Below are 18,498 nucleotides of genomic sequence, written 5' to 3' on the forward strand. Positions count from 1 at the left end.
GGGGGGGGGGGGGGGGGAGATACTTGGGAAAGAAGAGCAATGGGGTGAGAAAGTGGAAGGGATGGGGAGGAGCAGAGCAAAAACTCCAGCTGATGCTGATACTTAACTGAAAGAACAGAATGGAAAATATAGAAGAGGAGGATGGGACAGAGACGCAACAGAGGAAGTCCACGCAAAAGGCCTACTCCAGGGGGCCACAGTGTAGAAGGGAACACCAAAATGGGGTAACATTCATTAGGAAGAAATATCAAGACCCTAAAGTTTAGGAGAGAGAGGATGAGAAGAGAGGGTGTTTCCTGTATTGGAATCGCGGATACTGCACCAGACTTCTCGGCGGCTAGCCCGCTACGAGGGGTGAGGGGTTAACTGCGGGGGTTCGCAGACGTGGAAGGGGGTGCGGCTCCAGAGGTTGCGGCAGGAGAGCCCGGAGCAGGCCAGCGGTCCGTACCTTATAGTAAACATCGAACTGGATGTTCTCGGGCAAGGAGCGGATGTCTCGGCGGGAGCGGATGTAGTTGTCCACGACAGCGGAGATGGCGGTGTTGTACAGAGTCTCTGGGATCCACTCTAGTTCCACGGCCGCCATCTTCCTTCCCTCCTCCTCCGCCTCCTCCGCCTCCTCCTCCCGAAGGCCCCCGCCTCCCTCCGTAGCGAACTCCTCTGCGGCCCCGGAGGATTCGGAGGGGCGGTGGCAGCCACGCGGGCACACGGTAGAAGGGCACGGCAGCCCTGGCTCCTAGGGGGCGAGCTGCAGGGAAGCGGCAGCAGACGCAGGCGCGGGTAGAGAGCGGGACAGGGAGCAGCAGACAACCGGGGCGAAGCCTCACATTCCGGGTTTGAGAGGAACCCGGGTTCCGTCCCAGCGCCGATCTCTGCAGGGGCGGGACTGCGTGTGCGGCGTCATGACGTCAGCGCACGCCGATGCGCTGGAGGGAAGGAATGCGGCAGGCGGAAAACTTGGGAAGAAAGAGCAACGTCCCTCCCACACACATCCTACTTTTTGAGGGGCCTGGGATGAGGGTAGATGCGAGACTCTGCCCAGGGATAAACTATTACAAGTTTTTAACCCTCCATTCTGAATCACTCGAGTCCTACAGCAAAATTCTGTATCGGGTTTCTTGGACGCGGATCCTTTTGAGTTTCAGGAAAAAGTTTGGATCCTCTCCCTAGAAAAGTACACAGTAATCCATACGTTGAAAATTATGCATTCAGGGAATTCACAAATCGAAATCCTTCCTTAGCCAAAGTCCTAAACCCAAGTTAAGAAACCGCTGTCCAGGAACTAGAGGTTATGAGGGAAGGGATTGCTTTTGATTGTATGACCTATTCGCCCCGTTGGAACTTTTATCACTCTTCTTAATCCAAATAAAATTTACAAAAATAAAAAAAGAATAGGAGTCGCTCTAGAAGAATTAGGTAGAAAGATTAGCCTGATTATGGCTGACACAAAGACGACTGTAGTGGTAAGATTTTTAAAAAGGCTCTTTCTTGTCAATGAGAGGACTTAATGATAGAAATTAATATTTCAATCTTCTTCCAGGATTAACAGTCCGACTTTAAAGGATTATCGAATAAATGGGTGTCCTTGTTTCAGCTGCTTTCCTTCCTCCGCCTGAAAGTCTGCTATAAATGTAGTTTAATTTTAAAAGTCTGATTTGAAGAACTTGCAACATCTTTGTAGTAGGAATTTAACAAGGAAATTATTGCCATTGCAGTGGATGACACTATCTCATAGTCACTCTATAACAATGTAAATACTGAAGACAGCAACAATAATAACCTGATATTTAGCTGTAAAGGAAATGGAAGGAGTTCTTTAAATTTACCCTTCACCCAGGTATTTCAGTTAATAACAGTGGTTAGATAACTTAGTGAAAGAAAGAAATATGCCATGCCATAGCACAGGCCTGTAATCCCAGCTACTCTGGAGACTAAAGCTGGAAGATTACAATTTGGAGGCCAGCCTGGGCAGTTTAATGAGAGACCCTGTCTCAAAAAAGATGGGGGGGTGGGTTGGCCACGGGAAAGCGGCATATAACTCAGTGGTATGTAGCACCCCTGGGTCCAATCCCCAGTACCAAAAAGAAAGAAAGAAACACATTTAGTCTTCAGTCTATACTAGTTCTTACTTTATAATCCTAATTTTATAAACCTAAAAAAGATGGTTGGCAAATGTAGCAAGAAAAAAAATTATAAATACCAAATTACATTTTAATTTCAGATAAACAAGTAGTTTTTAAATATAAATGTTTCCATTATGTTAAGCCAAATAAGCCAAAATTAGAAGGTTGAGGGGCTTAAATTTTCTCATATGTGGAAGCTAGAGAAGGAAAAGAAAGGTGTGAGGGGATGTAGCTCAGTGGTAAAAGTGCTTGCCTATCATGCTGTGGGCTCTGGGCTCAAAAAAGAGAGAGAGAGACATTGTGAACAATGGGCCTCTTAATCCTTTCTTCACTGCTTTGAGACTGAGAATTACTAAAATGTGTGAGATGGACTTAGAGACACTGGACAAGATGAGACAGACCAGCCAAAATGATGAGGCCACTGAGAAACAATTTACCTGAGGGTTAAATGAGTCAGGACTATTAGACTGGCATCTATACAGAGGGTCAAGGGTCAAAGGGGAGAATTGACTCCTGAATTAGAATCCATATGGAGGCTTAGACCCTTGAGAACTGATGAAATGAGAAACCAGTAGAAATTAGGCCATTTTTATTGTAGACTGTCCTCAACTGATGGAAGAAAGGTTGTCCTTTGCACTCCAGAAAATTAGGTCTGCCAGAGCTCAGATTTGAACTCAGTCATTATACTGTGCTGTTGTTCATATTTTGAACTACAGCATAGAATCTGAGTTTCTAGTGGTCAGGACCAGATCAAAAAAGAGCTTATTATGCTGCAAGTGGCCTTGGACTTTATCTTGGAGACAATATGAAAGTAAAAGAATCAGACTTGTGTGTCAGAAACATGACAAGTTAGGTGTGGTGGTTCATGCTTGTAGTCCCAGGTACTGGGGAGGCTGAGGCAGGAGGATCATTTGAACCCAGGAGTAAGGAAACACTACCTCAAAAAAAGAAAAAGAAGCCAGGCATGGTGGCACTTGCCTATAATACAGTGGCTCAGGTGCCTGAGGCAGGAGGATTGCAGGTTCAAATCCAGCCTCAGCAACTTAGTGAGGCCCTAAGCAGCTTGTGAGATCCTGTCTCAAAATAAAATGAGGTTGGTTAAGCACCTCTGGGTTCAATCTCCAGTACCAAAAAGAAAAAAGAAAGAAAAAGGAAGGAAGATGGCAATAATCTATGACTAGCAGAGAGAACCAGAAGATTTAGAATTATGTATTCCCAGCTCCAGAAGGAAAGAATATGCAAGAGGCCTGCTAAACTGTTAAACTGTCATGGCTTTTTTTTAAAATTTATTTTTCATTATTTTTTAGTTATAAATGGACACAATATCTTTCTTTTGTTTACTTAAATTTATGTAGTGCTGAGGATTGAACCCAGTGCCTCACATGTGCAAGTGAGCCACAACCATCATCTGCCACTGAGCCACAACCCCAGCCCCCTGTCATGGCTTTCTATATATTTTTGTGCACAAAGGAACTTTGTGTTACGCACTTGCACTGTCCACTAAATTCCTCCTGGTATCCTCAAATTTGGCAGGAGGCCTTGCATGATACAGATATATATGAGGACATGTCCCCGGTCCAAAAGGATTCCTGAGGATCATAAGAGGCTATGATACTCATTGTGACAGATTTAAAATGTCAGTTTCTTTGAAGCTGCCATCATTGAGAAATGGAACCTAAATATTTCCGCTTGAATCTGAGTGGGTTCTGACTGTATTGACCAATGGAGTGCAGCAGAAATGATGCTGCATGACTGCTGGAATTAGATGCGAATGGCCAAGAAGAGTTCACCTTGTTTTCTGAAATACTCTGATCCCTAAGGCACCATGTAAAAAATACTGAGTATCCTAAGGCCACCATCCACTGAGGCAACACAAGCCAAATGGAAGGCTACATGGAAGCATTCTGGTCCATAGTCTCAGAATCATTCTGGCCCAGCTACCAGATGTTTTGAACAAAGAACCTCTGAATAATTCCAATTCTAAGACATTTTTGTCACCCTCAGTTTTTCCAGATGAGGGCATTATGGAGCTGACACAAACATCCCTACTGTGTTCTATCTGAATTCCTGACCCACAGGGACATTATAAAATACTTGTTCATTCATCACTAAGGTTGAGGTCATTTATTATGCCATAGTAGAAAAAAGGAACACCCCAGTTATCCAGTCCCCTAAAGTTTCTAGAAACCCATAACCTGGGCTGGGGTTGTAGCTCTCTAATAGAGCACTTGCCCAGCATGTGTGAAGCACTGAGTTTGATTCCCAGCACCAGATACAAATAAATAAAGGTCCATTGACAGCTAAAAAAATATTAAAAAAAAAAAGAAACCCATCACCTTAAACTCTTAAACTCCATAATGAAACTGTTCCCTCTCAAGTCTGTATATATATATATACATATATATATATATATATATATATATATATATATATATACATATATATATATATATATATGTATGTATATATATATTACTAAGCATATGATTTTTTTCATGAAAATAATATAGTTCTTTGCCTGTGGTTTCTTAACTTTCCGATGGTCATTCTGTCACACTAAAAGGCTGAGCCATGGGATATCAAAATGGAGACAATGATATTTGTCTTAAATCTGAAGAGTCTTTTTCAAAGTCCTTCAAACCGAAGTCTATGTATTATATTCAATACCCACACATTAACAACCCCAGACTAACGGCCACATGGATCTCCTAAATAGGGTCTTCCAGGTGTACCTAAGACATCACAAATCATTTAAGAAAAATGATCCATGTAACTTGCAGCCAACAAAGATCAGAGCAAGTCTTTATCAACAAGCTTTGGTCATGTAGGAGAAACAATACAGAGAGGAAATCCAGCTTAATTTCAACCCTCATCCCTATATCTGCTTACAGATTCATGGACATGTTCATAGTTACTGTTCATGTTGTTTTAACTTCTTTAAATTCACCCTGCTTAGATGTGGCATTCCATAATCAAGATAGTTAAGTTACCTGATAGGTTTTTTTCTCATTGTTTGTTGTTGTTGTTGTCATTTTTTGTTTGTTTGTTTGTTTGTTTTACCTCCATGTCTTCATTAACATATATACTATCCCCATTTGGACCTACAAAGCAATGGAAAATATAGCCTATGATTTGCCAGTCCTTGTTTTGAGAAAGCCCACCTGGAATACATACTGCATTCTTATCCTGACACTCTGAAATAATGGGTATAGAAGGACTGAGTGGGTTTTAAATTTGTGGTGACAGTGTTGGTCCAATGTAAGGCTTAAGAATCATTCTTGGAAAGATAGACACACAACCAATAACAATGCAAAGTCAGAAATACTGTGATAGAGTTTTCCCAGGATATTGTAGGAATTTCCATGGATAAGATAATGACTTGGGTTCGGATGTAATAATGCAGCTCCAAGTAGTTCAATTCTCACAGTATTTTTAGTTGCAATGATGTTCTCAGGAAGATAACACTGGAACAGATTTACTTGAGCAATCATAAGTGGGTTCATTTTCATTTACCTTGATAACATACCTGGTTAAAATTTCTTGGGAAATCTATCAGAATACCTGGGAAAATTGTGAATCAAACTCATAGTTCTTCATTTGTTACAGTGAAAAACTAACTTTTTCACTGAGATAGAAAATAAAAACATGGGCTGGGGATGTGGCTCAAGCGGTAGCGCGATTGCCTGGCATGCGTGCGGCCCGAGTTCAATCCTCAGCACCACATGCAAAACAAAGATGTTGTGTCCGCCGAGAACTAAAAAATAAATATTAAAATTCTCTCTCTCTCTTTCTCTCTCTCTCTCCTCTAAAAGAAAAAAATTTTAAAAAATAAAAATAAATAAAAACAAGTGAACTACAGGCAATATGATATAATTATATAATAGTAATAACTCTTGTGCTATCTGATGGGAATACTGTTTTCCTAAGTGATATCATATACCTCCAACCTCCCACCAAACATTTTAATTAAAAATATTTCAAATGATCCAAACCTTGAATTTTTAATTTAAAAGAAAACATAGGGTTGGGGTTGTGGCTCAGTGGTAGAGTGCTTGCCTAGCACATGTGAGGCACTGGGTTCAATCCTCAGCACTACATAAAAATAAATTAATAGAATAAAGGTATTATGTCAATCTATAACTAAAAGAATATTTTAAAAATATATATGGTAAGGCTTTTTACTGAGCTTAACAACATACTAAAGTTTGGGTCTATAAATACGCAAGCAGATTTGAGAAAAATTTCAAGACTAGAAAAATATAGTTGATAATTACTGATGATAGATAAGAGAGGAAGAATGTGTAATTAGAAAAAGAAGAAAAAGTTCAGGCATTATAATCTGCCACCTAATATACCTTGTAATAATAACTTACATTATAATTTAATTATTATAACAATATATCTGTATGCCATATTTCCCCACCTGTCCAATAAGCATATTGAGAACACAACTATATAATACATTTCAAGTACCAAGCCAAGAACAGATTACAGGGTGAACATTCAATAATTGGAGTAATAAATGAATAGTCCCTCCTCATTTTCTTTACAGGGTTTGGGGGGAACACATGGTTGTCATATCACATAATATTTACTTCCTAGGCTGGAGATATAACCTAGTGGTAGAGTGCCTCTGGGTTCAATCCCCACTACCACCAAAATAAACAAACAACAACACTTTCTTTACAACTCAAACTTTCAAAAACACTCCTTAAAATACTTTTGAAAAATTGTGGTATGATATAGATAACATATAATTTGCCATTTTAACCATTTTTTCCAGTGCTGGGAATCAAAATAAGGGCTTTGAACATAATAGGTAAGCACCCTACCATTGAACTACACTTCCAGCCCCCATTTTAACCAGATGATGATGATGATGATGATGATGATGATGATGATATTACTGAAGATTGAGTCCATGTGTGCTTTACCACTGAGATATATTCCCAGTCTTTTACTTTTTTATAATTTTATTTAATTTTTTTTTGATAGTAGATGTATATAATGCCTTTATTTTATTTATTTATTTTTATGTGGTGCTGAGGATCAAACCCAGTGCCTCACACATGCTAGGCAAGCAGTCTACCACTGACCCCCAGCCCCAGCCCCTTTTTACTTTTTAATTTGAGACAGGGCCTCACAAAGTTGCTGAGACTGACCTCAAACTTGCCATCCACCTACCTCAGCCTCTGAAGTCACTAGAATTACAGGTATGCGCCACTACTGCTCCTGGCTAACCATTTTTAAATGTGCAATTCATTGGCATTAAGTATATTCACAATGTTGTACAACCATTACCATTATCCATTTCCAGAAATTTTTCATTGTTCCAATAAAAAATTCTATAAGTACAAATCACTAACTCCCCATTCTCCTGTCCCCCAAACCCCCAGGCTTTGGCAACTAAATTTTTACTTTCTGTCTCTGACTCTGCTTATTCTAGGTACCTAATATAGTAGAATCATACAATAGTTGTCCTTTGGGTTCTGGCTTGTTTTTATTAGCATGTTTTTGAGCTTCTCCATGTTGTAGAAGGTGTCAAACTTACATTTCTTTTTAAGGCTTAATAATATTCCACGGTATGTACATACCACATTTTGTTTATTCATTCATCTATTGATGAACATTTGGGTTTTTTCTACGTTTTGGAAGATGTGAATAACACTGTTACGAACATAAATGTACAAGTATTTGTCTGCAACCCTATTTTAAATTCTTTGGGGAATATACCCAGGAGTAAAATTGCTGGACCATATGGTAATTCTATGTATAACTTTTTGAGGAACTGCCAAACTATTTTCCACAGCATCTGCACCATCATACATTCCCACAGGCAATGCAGAAGGATTCCAGTTTCTCCACATCCTGGCCAATGCTTGTTACTTTACACACACACACACACACACAAACACACACACACACACAAATGGTCACCCTAATCTTAATGGTGAAGTGGTGGTAAAATATTTTTGCATTTCACAAAAAAATCACAGTAGAGTAATGAACTAGCCCAATAGAAAGGTATACTAAATACAGAGTCTAAGACATCAGTCATGTTGGAAAAATGCTTAGGTAAACATGTTAGAGTCTTAAAAATGTTCAAGTTTTTAAAAAATAAAAGCAATTAAAAATGTTCAAGTTTCCACTTGATTTATAGATGTTTCCTCACATATTCAAATAAATGTATGTATATGGATATTTATAGAGCTCGTTTATGTGTTAAGATATCAGTTTTAAAATATGAGCGGATGTCACTGTGCAGCCCTTCCCCCCTCCACCCATGGAGGCAGCAGCTAGTGTGGTTCTATGCCTATTTGTTTTAAATGAGAGGGCACAGAAAAGAGAAACAAGGAGCCTTCTTTGTTTTTTGCATTTCAAAAGTCTAGGCTCTGAAGGGAAAAAGAGCTCATACCAAAGACAATACAGTAGATGTGGGACTGACTTGATAAACAGAGCTTGCCTATTCCTTAGACTAGCCAGTTTCCCTGGAAAGGAGCAAGGAAAAGAAAGGAAAGCCCAGAGTAGAAACTTGATTATGGAGAAAGTACCCTGCACCCTGTCCCTTTACCAACAGTTCCATCTTCCCAACCCCAACATGGATCCTAGAGTAAAGAAGGGGAGAAAAAAAATAAAAGATTTGAGCAGTTCCAGGACATAGGGTCCACTTTTATAGGAAAAGTCCAGAAATAAGAACCCTAAATGAGAACAGCTGTCTGACATGCCCAGGCAGGGGGTCACATGTCCATCTTAGTCCAAGGGAGGACAAAGCAATATAACTGTTCACCATGAATACATCAAATAGAAAAGGGATAATAAACTAAGAATAAAAATCAGGTAGCCAGGTATGGTGACACAAGATTGTAATCCCAGCAATTTGCTTCTTAAACAAAATCTCAGAGCCTTCAGTATGATACAGGAGAAATAGAATAAGTCTTTTGAATACCTGAGGGTAACTAGCATCTATGAAGTGCTTTGGGCAATCCAAGAGTTGCTTAGAACAACAGAATGATTTCTATGTGTGCAAGGACTTTATACTGTCTTCCAGAACAGGCCACTGGCTAAAGGTTCTACTATAACAGTGCCCTTGAGAGAGGAGAGAGAAATCTATTTCTCAAAAAGTTCTACACACCTATAATCAAAGTGACTTGGGCTGAGGCAGGAGGAAATCAACTTTGAGGATAGCCTCAGCAACTTCTTTGTGAGACCCTCAGCAAACTAGCAAACTAGTGTTACCACTTTTGTCCTTGCTTCCCCAATGTTGAAGAATAACACCAGAGAAGCACGCTGAGGCAAGGTCAGAGTGGAAAATTAGAAGTTTATTAAAGGACAGCAGAAAAGACTTCTCTCGGAGGAAGAAGGGGACCCAAGAGATGGAATCCATGGAAGTGCGGTTGTCTCTCTATTTTATAGTTTTCGGTAATGGAATGTAGGTGGGAAGGCCCGAGGGGTGGGACACAGGTGGGCCAAAGAAGTAAAGCTGGGGATGTAGCTCAAGCGGTAGCGCGCTCGCCTGGTGTGCGTGCGGCCCGGGTTCGATCCTCAGCACCACGTACAAACAAAGATGTTGTGTCCGCCAAAAACTAAAAAATAAATATTAAAAAATTAAAAAAAAAAAAAGACCAGGCATTGTAAAGTTTCTAAGCTGCAAGGCCTGAGTTAAAAAGTAAAGGACCAGGTATTGTTAAGTTCCTATGCTACACCCCCAAAACCTGAAATTCCTGTAGCTGTTAGGACAATACCCGGAACTGCCCAGTAAATATTCCCCCTGACCATCTGGTTGTTTAATAACCTAGGACTCTGTGTGGCTAGGCACGTAGACATCGCAGGGCCTAAACCAATGAGTTTGAATGTACCTCCCCCCTTAGAACTCACCTATCACTCCCGCGGGACCTGTTCCCGCCAATGAATGAACTAATCATGTTTAGGAATTGTTGTTTGATTTTCCCGCAGTGTATGATGATTTGTTAAAGGAGACTGTGATGTATGTAAAGTCCCCACCCTCCCCAAAAAGTGTACTTAAGCATTGCTCAACCCCTGTTCTGGGCTCTGGGCTGCTCTCCATTCTTGAGTGAGCACGGAGCCCCAGCGCACTGGATTGGATCCTCAATAAACCCCTTTTGCTGTTGCATGAGCCTCGGTCTCTTGGTGGTCTCTTCCTCCGACGTTTGCCGGACCCTTACACTAGCTAAATTGCTCTACTAATGAGGTACATCCCCAGTCCAAGAAAGTTTTTTGGCGGTGGTGGTGTTTTTCTCTGAGTTTTTTTTTATCTTTGGAATTTGGAAAGTCACCAGGATTCACTTGGAATCATCTTCAATCCCTGTCTTTCACACAATTTACATTCTATCCATCAATAAATCTTGTTGGTCCTACCTTCAAAATACAGGTAGAATCTGATTACTTCTTACTTGTTTATTGCTACCACCTCAGTTCAGGCCACATTGCCTCTCACTTGGATGACTGGGATAGCCTCCTGAAATGGCCTCACTGAATTCACCCTTGTCTTTTCTCTGCTCAAAACACACTGTTTCCGGGCTGGGGTTGTGGCTCAGTGGTAGAGCGCTTGCCTAGCATGTGTGAGGCCCGGGGGTCAATCCTTAGCACCATTAAAAATAAACAAATAAAATGAAGCTAATGTGTCCATCTACAACTAAAAAAAAATTCTTTTCTTTTTGAGAGAGAGAAAAAATTTTTTTAATATTTATTTTTTTTTAGTTTCAGGTGGACACAACATCTTTGTTTGTATGTGGTGCTGAGGATCCAACCCGGGCCGCACGCATGCCAGGCAAGCACGCTACCGCTTGAGCCACGCCCCCAGCCCCTAAAAAAAATTCTTAAAAAAAAAAAAAACAACTCCCATTTCACTCAAAGTAAAAATGGAAGTCCTGACAGTGGCCAGCACAACTTTAGATCCACACAATCTGAAGTTCCCTCTACCCTACCACTGCTCTGTGACCAGACTTCTTACTGCTCTCCTCCATTCTGTTCCAGCTACAGCGGTCTCCATGCTTTTCCCAGGAGCACTCTTCCCCAGTTGCCTCAACTATTAATCATCTTCTTCAAGTCTTGCCCAAATGATACCTTTTCAATAAGGCCTTCTGTGATGACCATAAATAACAGTGTAACTGGCCCTCCAAACCATTTATTTTGAATCGACTCCTTTCTCTCTCTCTCTCTCTCTCTCTCTCTCTTTTTTTAAAAGCACACAACACAGTCTATCACATAAACTAGTAATTACTATGTTTATTATTATTTCCTCTTGCTAGAATTTAAGTTCCACGACATTAGGGACTTTTGTCCTTTTTGTTCACTGCTCTACATCTGGTAACATGAACAGCACCCCCCACATCACAGGTGCTCAAAAAATGTTTGTTGAATTGAATGAATAGAACATATATAGATATCCTCTGATATCTAAATATCAGGTTTACTGATACTGTTTAGGTTACTGGTTCCTCAATCAGTAACTTGGAGTCTAAATAATCTGAGTTTATTTTTCCCAAGTAGAGGGAATTCATGGAAAATTCTCAAAACACCAGTTCCCCTTTTCATATCCAAATGAGAATCCTAAACTTTAAGAAATTGTTTATACATTTGGTTCTCTCCTCCAAACCATTCATCTGACTCAGCTTCATGGGAATTACTTGAAGACTAAGGGATAAAAGGGGTTCCTCTTCAATTTCCAGCATCATGACAAAAAATTTTCCTTTTACAAATCTCAAATCATTTCATTAGGAAGTACGAGAAAGAGGAGATGGGATGGGTGTGATTTGTTTACCACCTTGGCCAATTCAACATCTGTCTTATATTAACTTTTTTACAAAACAATATTTAAAATATTCCTGACTTTTTAAAAAAAAATGTGGTTTAAACAAACTGCATTTTCTGCCCAAAATTTCCCTTTTTGCCAAAACTCCATTATAATAACTGTAAAGGTTTTTTTTTTTAAGTCATAAACTAACAGGAATAAAGAAATGGCAGGCACAAAATTTTGATAATTGGAATGTGAGCCCTGCACCACCTCCTGTGGAAGCCTGATGGGTATTAAGTGCTTTAATAGACCTAGAAAAACACAAATGTAAGCCAGCAACAGAAAATAGAGACAACCTGATTCACATCACTGAACTCATAAAAGGCTCAGAGTTGGTGGCACAATATGGAATTGTGGGAAAAAGAGAGGCTAAAACTGGAAGTATAGACTGAAAAATCTGATTAGGAAATATTAAGCTATCTGAGGCCCACCTGCCCACATCCTGCCAAGCAATTCTGCTTCCTTCATTCTGGCAAAAGAATGGAGATTTATTGGACACAGGGGGTAAAAGATGGGGTCTCTTGTCTGAGAATTACCAGATTCAGTGATAGGGGTTCTATAGAAAATAAGATATATTAAATGATTTTTTTTCAGTCTGGGAATTGAACCCAGGTAGAAGACATATGCTCTACCACTGAGTCCAGTAGCTTTTATGATAGATGTTAAGATCCTCCTGTTACCCTCTGCCATCTTAGCTTAGCTCCCAAAATACTGACAACCAAGTCTGTACCTTCCTGGTAAGAGAAGAGGCTTCTCTAAGGAGTTTGAACAGCCCAAATGAGGGAAAGAAAGCGACATCAAGTTTTCCTCAATAAAAGACTTGAGCTAGGTTACCATACACTTAAGGTCACGATCAACAAGCTCCATCCATATATTGAGCCTAGAGGCAACTCAGTATTAAATATATAAGCCCTCAACTAAGCATTGTCAGACATTAAATAAAAACAACTAATACAGAACACAGTGCTCAAAACAGACAGAAAAGAGCAACTTGGAGGAAACCCATATGATAAAGGAGAAGAAAACAAATGAAAAACTGTTACTCATGACACTGTCTCTGGGCTGAGCAGAGGTGAACGTTTCGAGGGCAGCCATCTATAACCTGTGAGCCCTGTACCACCTCCTGTGGAAGCCTGAGCCCGCTGTGCAGCTTTCTCCCTTTGTCTCATAACCATGTCCACCAAGGAGAAGGCTAATTCACCAGCTGCCTGGCTTAACAGATTCAGGAACAAGGAAAAGACTGTTCAAAAATGAGGCAGCACCAAATAGAAGTTAATGTGGAGTTAAGGAAAGCTAAGAAGGATGACCAGATGCTGAAAAGGAGAAATGTAAGCTCCTATCCTGATGTCACTTCTCCACTACAGGAAAATCATAACAACCAGGGCACTGTGAATTGGTCTGTTGATGACATTGTCAAAGGCATATACAGCAACAATTTGGAAAGCCAACTCCAAGCTACTCAAGCTACTAGGAAATTGCTTTCTCAGGAAAAACAGCCCCCCATAGACAACATAATCCCGGCTGGTTTAATCCCAAAATTTGTGTCCTTCTTGGGCAGAACTGATTTTAGTCCCATTCAGTTTGAGTCTGCTTGGGCATTTACTAACATTGCTTCTGGGACATCAGAACAGACCAAGGCTATGGTGGATGGAGGTGGTATCCCAGCATTCATCTCTCTCTTGGCATCTCCCCCTACTCACATCAGTGAACAAGCTGTATGGGCTCTAGGAAACATTGCAAGTGATGGTTCAGTTTCTGAGACTTGGTTATTAAATATGGTGCAAAAATATGGTGCAGTGGCCCCACTGCTGGCTCTTCTTGCAGTTCCTGATATGTCAACTTTAGCATGTGATTAATTACATAATCTTATCAGGACCCTTTCAAACCTTTGTTGCGACAAGAATGCTGCACCCCTGTTAAATTCTGTTGAGCAAATTCTTTCCACTTTAGTTGTTTCCTGCATCATGAGGATCTAGCAATATTAGTGGATACCTGCTGGGCTATTTCCTACCTTACTGATGGTCCAAATGAATGATTGAAATGGTTGTGAAAATAGGAGTTGTGCCCCAACTTGTGAAACTTCTGAGAGCTTCTGAATTGCCAACTGTGACTCCCGCTCCAAAAGCCATAGGAAATATGGCTGGAACAGATGAGCAGACTCAGGTTGTGATAGATGCAGGTGCACTTGCCATCTTTTCCAGCCTACAAACTGACCCCAAAACTAATATTCAGAAGGAAGCTACATGGACAATGTCAAACATCACAGTTGGCCAACAGGACCAGATATAGCAAGTTGTCAATCATTAGATTAGTCCCATTCCTCACTGGTGTTCTAAGGCAGATTTTAAGACACAAAAGGAAGATGTATGGGCTATGACTAATTATACAAGTGGTGGGACAGTTGAACAGATTGTATATTTCCTTCATGGTGGCGTAATAGAACCACTGATGAACCTCTTAACAGCAAAAGATAGCAAAATTATTCTGGTTATTCTGGATGTCATTTCAAATATCTTTCCGGCTTCTGAGAAACGAGTGAAACTGAGAAAACTGAGGATAATGATTGAAGAATGTGGAGGCTTGGATAAAACTGAAGTTCTACAGAACATGAAAATGAGTCTGTGTTCAAGACCTCGTTAAAACTGATAGAGAAGTATTTTTTCAGAAGAGGAAGAGGAAGATCAAAATGTTGTGCCAGAAACTACCTCTGAAGGCTATACCTTTCAAGTTCAGGAAGGGACTCCTGGGACCTTTAACTTCTAGGCTATACAACCGAGGCATAAATTTTGTTGTGTACTGTATTCGTATAAGTTTGTCTTACTGTTTCTCTACTGAGAGCTCTTTTTAAATGTGGTTTGTTATCGTAGAATTTTTTTTTTAGAGAGAGAGAGAGAATTTTTTAATATTTATTTTTTAGTTTTCAGCGGACACAACATCTTTGTTTGTATGTGGTGCTGAGGATCGAACCCTGGCCGCGCATGCCAGGGGAGCGCGCTACCGCTTGAGCCACATCCCCAGCCCTAGAATTTTTTTTTTTTAACAACAAAACTATACTTGAACATTTCCAAACTCTACATACTGTATAAAATTTGTCCTCTAAATGAGTTTCTTATTTCTATATGGAATTTCATATCTTACAGTGTCCTGTAAATAAAGATTAAATTCTATCCTTTTCTCTAAAAAAAAAAAAATGTTACTCATATCTTCAGACAGTTCATCTATTAAACAACAAAAAGATGAAACTTCAAAATGAAACATTTAGGGATAGGGATGTATTTATTAGTGGAATGCTTGCCTAGAATACATGAAGGCTTAGGTTTAGTCCCTAGCTCACTAAATAAATAAATAAAGGAAGCACTTAAAGTCTAACTTTAGAGAGCAAAAGAGATATTGGAAATTTAAATCTCAATAGTGTTTTGGAATTCAAAGTTGAGAAAATGTCCTGGAAAGATGGCAAATAGGAGCTGGGCGTGGTGGCACATGCCTATAATCCCAGCATCTCAGGAGGCTGAGGCAGGAGGATTGCTTCAGTAAAAGCAAAGGGCTAAGCACAGTGACACCCTGTTTCTAAATAAAATACAAAATAGGTCTGGGGATATGGCTCAGTGATAAAGTGACCCTGAGTTCAAGCCCTGGTCCCCCTACCACCACCCAAAACAAAGATGTCAAATAGGACAAGAAAATAAAAGAAGGTGGGAATGCCAGGAATGTAATGTAGTGGAAAAAACGCCTCTAGGTTCAATCCCCAGCACCAGGAAGACAAAAAGATACAATAAAAACAATGACCTCACCAGGCACAGTGGTGCAAGCCTGTAATCCCAGCTGCTCACAAGGCTAAGGCAGGAGGATCCTAAATTGGAGGCTAGCCTGGGCAATGTAGTAAAACGCTGGGGCAGGGGATCAATGGTAGGGCGCTCGCCTAGCACATGTGAGGCACTGGGTTCCATCCTCAGCACCACATAAAAATAAATAAATAAAATAAAGGTATAAAAAAATAATAATAATGAGAATGTAATTCAGTAGTAGTGCCCCTGGGCTCAATCCCCAGCACAGGAAAAAAAAAAAAAAAAAACAGTGACATCCAACTTCTCAGTAGCAACGCTGTTGTGAAAATGTTTATTAGTATATGGTCTCAGGAAATTCCTTTGGGAGAAAATTATTTCCAACCTAGAATTCTGTAGTCAGACCAATTATCAATTAAGTGTGAAGGTAAAGGAGAAGTATTTTCAGACATAAACATATTTAAAAAAATGTTTTCTTTGTACTCTTTCTAAAAACAAGAACAGATTTATGGGCTAGGGCTGTAGCTTAATGGTAATGCACTTGCCTCGAATGTGTGAGGCACTGGGTTGGATTCTCAGCACCACATAAAAATAAATAAAGATACTGTGTATTCATCTACAACTAAAAAAAATATCTAAAAAACCTGATTTATACAAATGGAGGAATTTGGGGTTGAATTGATAGCAAGACACTTAGAAAGCTAAGCAAATGAACAAATAAGATAACCCACAAAAGACAAAATGTGAAAGGAAAAGTAATCATAATATAACATTAACGCTGATAAGAATAGCATTTGCATAATCACAATAAAGTAAATGCTCTGTATTCCTTTAGTAATACTTTAAGTATATGGAAGAAAAAGAAATGGGAAGGGTACATCTGTGACATGGTAGGGGAATGGCACAGGAGGTGGTGCAGGGCTCACAGGTTACAGATGGGTGCCCTCGAAACGTTCACCTCTGCTCAGCCCAGAGACAGTATCATGAGACATGGTGGACATGGTTATGAGACAAAGGGAGAAAGCTGCACAGCGGGCTCAGGCTTCCACAGGAATGGCAAAAGAGAATTAAATTCTCATCTTCCTTTAAAGGAAGAAAATAGATAATGCCCATATTTTTAAAAACTATTTCATCAAAAGGGAAAACAAATCACAAAGGTATCAAACTTCTCACCAGGAACACTGGTGTTAGGAAACATAATTAGTGCCTAGACTCACTGAATGACTGAAGGAAAAAGCTATTTTCAATTTAATTTGTGAATAGAAAATGGAAAGGAGGACTGCTATTTTATATGATGCCATTTATAGGGGCCAGGTGTGTAGTTCAATGGTAAAGCACTTAACTTGCAGCCTGGGGTCCTGGGTTTTAATCCTTAGGACCACTAAATAAATAAATTAATTAAATAATACAACTTACAGAATTATGTGACTCTTTATGTGAATGTGTAACCCAGAAAAACAAATCACAAATATTTTATATAATTCTATTTGGAATACTAAATTAAAATTTAAAACTCATAATGTGTAAATAAGCTGGCTAATTATTATCCTTGCGTGGATATTAAAAGCTAAATTTTTTACTTGATAAAGTAATAAATTATTAAATTAAATGTCATGAAAATATTTATTAGCATATGGTTTCAATGAATTCCAATACAAGCCAGTTAATTTGAAATTTCCTAGTAACCAAAAATACCAAAAAAGTGAAATTATTTTAATAATGTATTTCCTTTAACTCAATATATCTTGTTAAAGCACAGAATTATATGAAGTAAATAAGACAACTCCATCATTTTACTCTGAAACGTCCCAGATTCCACTCATTCCTAAATATTAATTTTTCAACTTTTCCTTTCTTTTCATGAAATACGATATATTTCATTGTCCTCAGAACTACCCAGAGTCTGTATCTTTTGCTTCCAATCAGAAGAAACTTAACAATATAAAAATGAACATACCATAATTTAATCTACCTCTTTGTAATAAATACTCACATTATTTCATTTATAATATTAATAATATTACCACAAGCTGGGCAAGGTGACACATGCCAGTAGTCCCAATGACTCAGAAGTTTGAGGTAGAAGGATCACAAGTTCTAGGACAGCCTCAGCAATTAATCAACACCCTCACTTAGCAATTTAGCAAGGCCCTGTCTCAAAATAAAAAATAAAAAGAAATAGGAATGTAACTCAGTGTTACAGTGCCCCCGGGTTCAATCCCCAGTACCAAAAAAATTAATAAATAAAATAACAATAATAATAATACCACAAACATCCCTTCCAGTTTGCACATCTGCATGTTATCTTTAAGATAAATTCCCAGAGATTAAGTTGCTGAGTGAAACTGGAAATACATTGAGAAATTTGATAAATATTGCCACATTTCCCTGTAAAAAATATCATACCAGTATCATTACTCATAAACAGGGTTAAAGATTTTGGATGCTACTTTCCCCATCTCCACTCAAAATCTGATTAATAGAGAACATTTGGTATTATCGATTGGAATTTAAAAATGGTAAATAGGAATTGAAGTACAATCTCATTAATATTAACAAGACTCCAGTAAACTGGAATTTAGTTTAGGTCTGAGGCCTCTTATTGCCATCTTGTGACTCATATACTCAGGCATTCTTGTGGAGAAATCAAAGTTAAAAAAATGAAGTTCCCCAGGCTAAGAGTACAATTTACAGAGCACATGCTTTTTTTTTTTTTTTTTTTTCGGTAGCAGGGATTGAAAAGCAAGGGGTACTTTTACCACTGAGCCATGCGTCCCCC

At 39.2% G+C, this 18,498-nt stretch overlaps 1 protein-coding gene and 1 pseudogene across 1 annotated transcript in view; one reads left to right on the plus strand and one right to left on the minus strand.

Moving 5' to 3' along the window:
* Positions 1-894, minus strand: part of Appbp2 (amyloid beta precursor protein binding protein 2) — a 47,873-nt gene extending 46,979 nt beyond the window's left edge. Inside the window, exon 1 of the mRNA XM_015495370.2 lies at positions 449-894. Within this exon, the coding sequence (XP_015350856.1) occupies positions 449-586 (138 nt within the window). The 5' untranslated portion in view covers positions 587-894. The remainder of the gene's footprint in view (positions 1-448) is intronic.
* Positions 895-13,000: 12,106 nt separating this feature from the next.
* LOC107150718 lies at positions 13,001-14,700 on the plus strand (annotated as a pseudogene).
* Positions 14,701-18,498: the final 3,798 nt, after the last annotated feature.

This window comes from Marmota marmota, unplaced genomic scaffold, assembly GCF_001458135.2.
Source record: "Marmota marmota marmota unplaced genomic scaffold, marMar, whole genome shotgun sequence".
NCBI classification, from domain to species: domain Eukaryota; kingdom Metazoa; phylum Chordata; class Mammalia; order Rodentia; family Sciuridae; genus Marmota; species Marmota marmota.